At 28.3% G+C, this 9,800-nt stretch overlaps 1 protein-coding gene across 1 annotated transcript; it reads right to left on the reverse strand.

The window, feature by feature from the left end:
* Positions 1-7,547: 7,547 nt before the first annotated feature.
* LOC105112946 (S-type anion channel SLAH1-like) lies at positions 7,548-8,925 on the reverse strand. Its single transcript, XM_011008877.1, has 2 exons — positions 8,111-8,925; positions 7,548-7,801 (listed from the first exon to the last, which is right to left on the reverse strand). The coding sequence occupies exons 1-2, from the start codon at positions 8,867-8,869 to the stop codon at positions 7,550-7,552; spliced, it is 1,011 nt and encodes a 336-aa protein (XP_011007179.1). The 5' UTR covers positions 8,870-8,925; the 3' UTR covers positions 7,548-7,549.
* Between the last annotated feature and the right edge of the window lie 875 nt (positions 8,926-9,800).

Here is a 9,800-nt window from a genome sequence, read left to right on the forward strand (position 1 = left end):
TGGTTTCATAAGCTTAAAATCCAAAAAATAAATCGAACCAAATCGAAACAAAAAAACTGAGCTAAACTAGAAAAAATCAAGTCAAAACCTGAAAAACCAAGTCAAATCAGAAAAAATCATGCCAAATAGAGCTAAAACAAAACTGAACCAAAACTAGTTGATTTGAACTGGTTTTGATTTTTTAAAATTTATTTTTAGTATAGTTATTTTTTTATAAAAATCAAACCGGACAAAAAATAATTACCTTTAATACCAGACTAGCAAACAATATTAAATTTAAATTTGATAATTGAGTTTGAATTACATTGAAGTCTCCTTAATTTTTATGATCCTTACACATTCTCTACGTTTTACTATTTTTTATATTGCTTTGCTTTTATATATTTTATTTCATTAGGTTATTTTTCAAAATGTATATTGTTCCATAATAACAAGAATTGTAGTACCAACTAGTTTGTATGTTTGTGTTATAAAGAACTTATATTTTTTAAAATATAAAAATAATTTTCAAGTTAGAAATTTTTTTAATATTATTATTAAACCTAAAAGTACAGTAATTTTAATTTTTTGATAAAGATATTATTTTTATTAACACATCTTTTATTTATCTTAGCCAATACAATAGCTTTATTAATACATCTGTGTTAATTGATCAAGTGTTGTATCCCAATACAAATAGTCAAAATTTTCATGAGCTCTATATTAACTTATCTCAAAACTTAGGTGATTTACTTATGGTGTGATAACCCTCGAGAAATTAAATTTAGGAGTCAATTTGGTCAAAGATAGGAAGAATTAACAAGTTTGGGGACTTAATTAAACTTTGATTTAAGTAATTTATGCAATCAAGGACTTAATTGAAGAAATACCAAAGTTTGGGGCCGATTTGGGTCAAAATTGAAAGCAATTAAGGTTTAAGGACTATTTAGTAAATTTCTTCGAGATGCTGGGGTCCAATTGTATTTGATCCAGGGACACAATTGCAAATAGCCATTTAGTCAAGAAAACGGCGTCGTTTCAAAGGACACTGTTCATCTTCTTTAGCGGACCAGACCATGAAGAAGTAAAGCCGCCCCGCGCCCCAGTCCCCACGATGCGTCTCCATTACCATTGTAACGGTCCTGCGAGACGGTTCATTTTCTGGGCTATCCCATGGCATTCTCTGGTTTTATAAAAACCCAGAGAAAGGCCACGCGAGAAAGAGAGACGAACTAAGAAGAACTGGAGGAAAAAAAGGGGAAACCGGGAGGACGAAGAGGAAGAGCAGAGAGGACGAACAGAAGTGAAAAGAAAAAGAAGAGACCGTTGTATTCCTGCAGCACGCGCTCGAATTCGTCTTCAGTAGCAGCTCCATCTTCAGCAGCAGCCACACCAGAAACAATGCATTCCAGGAGAAGATCACAGTAGAAACCAAAACAAAACACAAAAATAAAAAAGAGGAGGAAGAGGGAGAAAACCAGGAACAGCAGAAAAAAGAGCAAAGAACAAAGAGGGGAGACGAAAAAAAAAACGAAGGAGAACACCAACACAGACACAGAGAGACAGAACCAAAAACAAACACGCAGACGAATACCAGGAAGGAAGAGAAGATCAGAGACGAAAGGGAAGGAACAAGGTCGTGAGAAGAACAGAAAATAGAAACAGAGAAAACAGGAGACCAGAAAGCAGAGAAGAAGCAAATAGAAAATAGAAAGAAAGAGAGGAGAATCGTTCAGCCATCGTCTTCGGCTTCGCTTCCCTGCACCGGTAAGTTCTTTCCCATTGCTTCTTTTGCAGCTGCAGAACACCGTGCGAAGGTTTAATTACCTTCGCACTGTGCACAGCATGCGTGAAAAGTTCACGCATGCTTGCCTTAGACAGCTCACAGCCGGGTCACGAAAACAGAGAGAGAGAGAAAAAAAAATTGAGCTGGGCTAGGCCTCAATTTAATTTGTCTTGGACCAAGAATGTTTGACAAAATATATTTTTATGTTAATTTCTTGTATTTTATTTAAAAAAAAAAATTATAGTTTTTTTATGTATTTTTTTACTAATTTTTTATTAATAGTGATTTGTATTTTTATATTATGCAGAAAAATAAAAAAATATTTTATTTTCATATATATAACTAAATTTCTCAAAAATATAAAAAACTTTACACTATTTTCATACAAAACAAAATTTTTAAAAATCTGTATTTAAAAAATATCTTAAACTTTAATAATCAGTTTATTAAAATCATGAGAACTAAGTTCATATTTTAAAAATATTAAAAATATATTTTATTTTTTTTTAATATCTCAAATCATGAATTTATACATAAAATGTATTCTTAATATTAAAAAAGTAGGGTTTTTTTTTTTAATTGATATCAGAACAGTTGGATTTTCTTTACTTGATAATATAAGAATCTCATTATTAATAATAACTTTTCTTAAATCTTAGACCACTGACAAGACAACATCAAAACCCCTAAATCATAACAAATCAGAGAGCAATTTACCTCAATTAGGATGCGTTGGAGGAACTAATATAATTTTTAGTCATAATAAGTCTAGAATTTTTGACAAAAACTAGTACATTTGGATTTTCTAATAACCCTTGACCAAATATTAGGTGACGTCTTCTAAACAAACAACAACAATTCGCCTCGACGTCGCGCAAGTACATCCAACAAACAACAGTAAGAATACATATAAGAGGATTATTAAAAACATGTATTTACGACTTGTGTTTTCTCTAAGACTTTGAGTGATAAATGGACTAAGAGGAAGCCATCTTTTCTTCTTGTATTTAAGGCCAAAAAATAATTTGTGTTTGTTAGTATATTTTATTTATTTAATTATAATTATTTTTTCAGGTACCATGTATTAGGGGTGAGCAAAAAAACTGAAAAACTGATTAAACCGAGAAAACCGGAAAAAAAATAACCGATTAAACCGATTAAAATTTTGAAAAAACCAGCCGGTTCGGTTCGGTTTCGGTTTTATAACCAAAAAACCGAAAACCGAGCCAAACTGGAAAAACCGAGCCAAACCGATTTGAACAGGTTTTTCCTCTAAAAAACCGAACCGAAACCGGTCGGTTTGACCCGGTTTCGGGTTTTTTTCAATTTTTTTTTTTCGGTTTGGTTACTTTTTTTTGATTAAGAGTTTTTTTACTGCGATTGCATTTGTCTTTTTCAGTTCCAAATTTATATTTTTTGGCCGCCAATTGGTCAAAATTGAAGAGTTCATTAACAAAACCTAATAGTAATTGGAAAATTATTGGCCATAAAGATCTAATGGTATTATTTACTACAACAGTGTAACTGAGAGTTTCTCCATTCCCATAAAAAAATATTAAATTGGCTAGTAGGGATAATGAAGACTTTTCACAAGTTATATAAATAAGTCTTTCTACATTTTAAAAATAAAATAAAATAACTAAAATACTTTTAATGTTTTTTTAAAAAAAAAACTCACAGAATATATAGCAACTTATTGATGGCATAACAGTGATAAACAGTGATGGAATTGCTGATAAGATTTTCTGATTATCGGTATTTGATTATGTTAATAGAATTGTTGATGGAATAGAAAATTCAATAAGATATTTTTCAATAATAGTATTTTGTCACCAATTTTATTAGCATTTTTAAATGTTAATGAAATAGTCATTATATGTCAGCAAAATATTTTGTGGGTATTTTTCAATTTTTTGTTGTAGTGTTTAGAGAATGAATTGCATGTTAGGAGGATGCAATTGCATTGATGTGAAAGGCCAAGGGCTATATCGAGGCATTCTTGTTACTCAATTAGACAGAAGCTTGCCTTTTTACTTTCCAACATCAAATGGAGTTTTTTGGCGGAAATCTTGGTGAAAGACGAAAGGAATCATCTCAATTAATAAGGACATTGAACAAAATCTTGAAAAATTACAAGTATAATCCAAATAAACTATCATTATTATAATTTAATAAATTTATAATAATTTAAGATAAAATTAGTAATATAACCTATCTAAAATAAAACATTTAAAAAATAATAATATTTTTTATTTAACCTTTATTAACTAGTTAAAGTTTCTATTAATTATAATACTTAGATATTAATTTCTTAAATATAATTTTTTTTTTTAAAAACAAGATGCTGGAAATTTATTTTTTCATGAATTCAATGTTTTTTTAAAAAGATCACTATGATTTTAGGTGCGACACATATTATATATATTGTTTTATAAAATTTATTAACAATGTAGTTTTTGTTTAAATAGATTATTTTATAATAATTTTTATTTTTTAAAAATATTATCTTTATTTAAAATCTTAAAAAATTCACTTGTTTTTGGTGGAAGGATCACATTAAAACTTCACTTATAGTAAGGTTTCAAGGTTTTACCATGTCCTCGTGGTAGTTCCTCACTTTAATTTTCCTTATGGCTAAACAATCACTTCGCTTTCAACTTCTTCCAAAAATCTTCATCATCTTCTTTTTCTTCTTAAAAATCTTCATCATCTTCTTCTTCTTCTTAGCCTCCAATTTTGAAAGCTCAAATTTCATTTTCAATGAATCCTCTCATTTTCCTCCTCTTCCTATGATCTTTCAATCGGCTTCCCAATCAACATCATCAAAATTCGGGTTTCCGTGGTAGATTCTCACATTAATTTCCACAAAAGGTTTCTATATTAATTTAATATTTAATATAATATTTGTTATAGTGGCTTTTTTTTCCGTATCATATTTTTATTATTACGTTAAATTTCATATATTGAATATTTTATTCCATTTTATTTTATAATTAGATTGAATAAGCCTCCAATTATTTTATTAAATTTCATATATCCATTTTATTTTTTCACTTAGCCCTATAAAGGTGACAAATATGAAATTTTTGGTTTTTTAAGAAATTAATTTTTCTTATATATTTTTTTCTTTTTATAATTTATATTTTTATCATTTTATACTTTACCTATTAATCACCATTTCTTTTTTCTTTTCTTCATTTTTTTGTAATTTTTTTTTCATTTTTTATTTAAAATTATTTTGGAAAAAAATATTATTTTTTATTATTTATACTTGGAATATTTATCATTCTACACTTAGACTATTATTTTATAATTTTTTATAATATTTTTTTATTTACATTTTTTGTTTCGCAAAAAACTCTTATACAAAGACTAGTAAAATATTGTTTTAATATAGTAATTATAACATTATTTTATTTTTCTATTTTGGTTAAAAATGAGCTTAAGTATTTATATATCTTTATTAACATATATCAATTTTATTATATTTTATTATATGTAAATATTAATTTTTTGATTTATAATTATATTTTTTACTCATTGTAAAAAAACATGTTAATAAAATATACATATTAATTCATTCATTTATGTTAGAAAAAATAATTATTCAACCTTTAACTAGGCAAGTTAAATAGACACGTTATCAATTTTGTTTTTTATATTTACTTTATATATAATTATTTATTTATTTAATTAAATATATGTATAAATTTTTTGATTTATAATTTAAATTTTTATTTCAGAAAAACATATTTTAAAATTTTTTATTTTTTTTAAAACATTATTCGGGAAACATGAAAATAACTAATAAATACTATGTCATAATGTATTGTGATTTTAACATAAATCTACGTCAACCCAACTTGCCAACCTCTTGTGCTAGTGACTAATTCCGAATTTCTTGTTTTGGAATTATCCTCTCCTACCGTTCAACTATCGAATCTCTACCGATTCGCCGCATCAATCCATCTTGACTTATATAAGTCTTTTTAGATCATTATCTTATCCAACGAGTACGGAATAATGTTTGATAATTTAATCTAAATTTAATGGATAACAACCCATCTTTACTTAAATTTATAAATCTTTTTAGGTCATTATCTTATTTAATGTGTGAATATTATTAAACTCAATCCAAAACCCCATCCATACTTAATTTAAAATATATATTTGTATTATATAGATAAATATGTAGAATATTTACATATTGTTTGAAACTAGATTATCTAATATAAAATAATACACACATATATATGTAACATTTATAATTTTATTAGTTAACACATACACACATAACCATACTTCAAATATGTATGTATGTGTGTGAACATATAACTATTTTATTTTTTTATTAAATAATAAATATTAGTTATATAATAAATATCAATATAGATACTCAAAACTTGATATATATAATATGAATATTTAAATTTTTTATCTAATGAATAATAGATAAAGAATGAATATAGAAAAACCTAACACGTATCTAATATTTTATATGTTCTTAAATAGTATTAATTATAAAATTCTTGTTCGAGGTTGAATGAGATTTGAAAATGGTTTCAAATTTTTTTCAAATAATCAATAACTATCATGTTGTTAACAAATATAATTTAGTAGAGCAGACACACTTTATGCTCAAATGTCTAAGTTAAAACATTCTAGATGAAATGATAATAGTTACACTAAAAAACTAATTACTGAAAGATGAAGTCAAACTATATATGATTTTTTTAATATTTTAAAGATCAAAACGCATTGTTAGATGCCTCTCTTGATTTTCAAATATAAACCATTTAATTTATTGAATTGATAATATAATATAAATTATTTAATTTATATAATCCTATTTTAATAAAGATTATGATTTATATTTAGACCAAACTATTATGAACCTAATAGGTGATCACACATTATGAATTGTTGGTAAAAAAATTAAATTATGGTAATTAATTATGTCTTGATTATAAATAAATTTTAGAAATAAAAAACTAGAGTGTAATTAACACGGAGTATCACAATTCTAAATTCTAAAAGAAAAAAGAATGTAATATAAAGTGTTGTATCATGTAATATAGAATATAGAAAAGAAAAAGGTGAGGAAGAGCAGCTAGCACTCACGGCATCAAAATCCCTTTATTCTAAAAGATTTTTTCCGTACATATTATTATTAGAAGTTAGATAATTGAATAATTTTTTTGATTTGTGATAACCTAAAAATAAAAAGTTAATCATTCCGAATGAATTTAAATTAGTGTTTTCACTGCATTTATGTTCTTTAAAGAAATATAAAAAATATATCACGTGCAAGTAAAGTAACTTTTTCATTGATTTGAATGGAAAAAATAGGCGGAAGAATATATTAGAAAAACACTCTTATTCAAGGATTGAATAAACACAATTAAAGATAGAAGAAAATATTAAAAAATCCTCTCAATATTATACAAGAGAAGGACATATATATATATAATTGAGTAAATTATAACTGAGTATTTGTAGTATAAAAAATATTGAATAGTTCTTTGACTATTATAATTAAAAGAGTAATGCCATATATACAAATAAAATTTTCATACAAAACTCCTGCAGACGCATGACACTCAGGAGAGAAGGAATTTTAGTATAAGAAGTGTAAATCATTTAACTAAATGTTTATATGTTATAGTATTATTTTACATTTGCATATTGAAATTAATACACGAGTGGAGTATTGAATTAGTCTTGCTCTTGTCTCTCATCTTAGTGATGGAGATGATGGGAACATCATTCCCTACTCGCCGAGTGTTAGGGCTTGACGGAGGGATCATTTTCTAGGAACAGCATATTCGTGTTGAGAGCAGTGAACACCATCAGAGAAAGAGATACCAGAACCGACAACGACAAGAGCACAAGCATTATTCCATGTGCAAGGAAGCCCTTCACCTCCTGTGCATAATCTACTGAAGCCAGAGCCAGCACCGTCAAAGGAAACGAATAAGCCCACCATGCTACGTTGAACTTTCTCATGGACTTTTTGAATAGGGATGGCCTAGAAACCTATTTTCACATTACAAATAAATTAACAAATATTAGAAAATTAAGGACCATGTATACATGGATGCTTAATTTAAGACACACACACACACACAAAATCAAACCACAACTCAATTTTAAGTTTTCTTTTCTTTTTAATTAACCATTTTATCATCAAGATTACGTACTCTCTACATAAAATAATTGAGTTCTAGTGAGTTCGATTTGTTAAAATTATTTACTTCTTAAAATAACCATACAGATTGGACTAATAATTAAATTAATTAAGAACCCTAAAAATTACTACTGCTTCACACACACACACACACACACCAGGGATAAGAAGAGGAAGAGAGACAGAAAGAAGAGCATCTTTGCCGGGTAATCAAAACTTCCGGAAATGGAGTCCCAAGCCAAGCTTGCCACACTTGGAGCTGCAAAGAACATGAAGAAGACGGGCCTCAACATAGTAGGCAGGCTGTTGCCCCCTGATAACCTTTGATATAGTGTAACAAACAGGACAAGATAATGTGCCATGCCCAAAGAGAACATACAAACAGCACTCTCCCTCCACCCCATTTCCGCTGCAGCCTGGGCCCCTACCAAATTCCCTATCACTGATAGCTGACTGGTCGGATTCGCCACCGCTGATAAAAACCTCTTTCCTTTAGTAAACCACTGGCCGTAGATTTTGACGTCGAGAAACACCACTGGAACCACAAAAACCCACCACAGAACTAGGTAGTACATGGTCTTTGGAGTAATGAATGGTGATGATTGAAGCAAAAGAAGCCAGGAAATCCAAGGAACAAAAAGATAGTTCACTCCTACATGGTGCAAGAACTCAGCCTTCACCCTTTCAAAGAGATATAAACATCTAAGGATATACAGAAGAGAGAGTGAGGCTAATGAGAAGAGAGCTAGTGACCAGAGAAGAACAAAAGCTGTGGAGGGCAGCATTCGAAACATACGTCTAAGAGCATGTGCATCATCAGGAGATTCTCCGACGATTTTCCATAGCAAGGCTTGACTACATAGAGCAAGGCTAATCCTAAAGTAACCGGCATGTAACCTCGCCAAGATTGACATCATAGATTGCTTGATGATAGATAGGGAGCCACGATGTGGTGATGGTATTGCTGTTTGCTCGATCACAATTTCGATTACGGGTTCGGAATTTCTCGTATCCATATTTATTAAGGAAAGAGACTTGTACATTTCGTTGTCTTATATAGAAATAGTTATATGTAGTATATTCTATTCTTATATTATACGCAACCCTAAAAATATAAATATAAAGAAATAGTTATTTTTATTGACAATCATTATAATTCACCCAAAAACAATCTCTCAACATAATTTAATTTGGTATAGAGCAGGAAAATCATCCTTCACTCTTCTCTGTATTCAATCCTTTTTTCCAGTCGAGCTTGCATCTTCTCCTCCCTTGTCAATGAAACCAAGAAGTTCAACAATCTTTTGTTCTTCGTGACATGATTAAAGAGTTGATGTTTTTTTTCAAGTGTAGAAATGTTGAAATAATAAATAATCCGGCAAGACCGGGGTCGAATCATATAGAAATTAATTATATAAACTATAAATAAAAAAAGATATAATAACAAAAAAGAAATTGAAGAAAGTTTTGAGAAGTGATATTGATATAAGGATTTAAATAAATATAAAACAATTATCGAGGTTAGAGGATCCACTAATAGTATTTCAAATAAGTATAATATAAACTTTTTTTATTATTAAATAGAAACCATATACAAAAGAGGTTCTAATCAAGTTATAATTTATTAACATTATTATATTAATTATCTTATTTGAGTAATACCAATACTATTAAATGTTGTCAGGTATTCATGATGATAACTTATGTTAATAACAAATTATATTCTTTTCATAGCACAAATGTTGGTTATACCATACAATTGGGCTATGAAAGTACAAAGTATTTGTTGTACCAAGGGTTGTTCAATATAAATCTAGATTAACCTCAACATAAATCTAGATTAACCAT

Source organism: Populus euphratica, unplaced genomic scaffold, assembly GCF_000495115.2.
Source record: "Populus euphratica unplaced genomic scaffold, PopEup_1.0 scaffold380.1, whole genome shotgun sequence".
Classification (NCBI taxonomy): Eukaryota; Viridiplantae; Streptophyta; class Magnoliopsida; order Malpighiales; family Salicaceae; genus Populus; species Populus euphratica.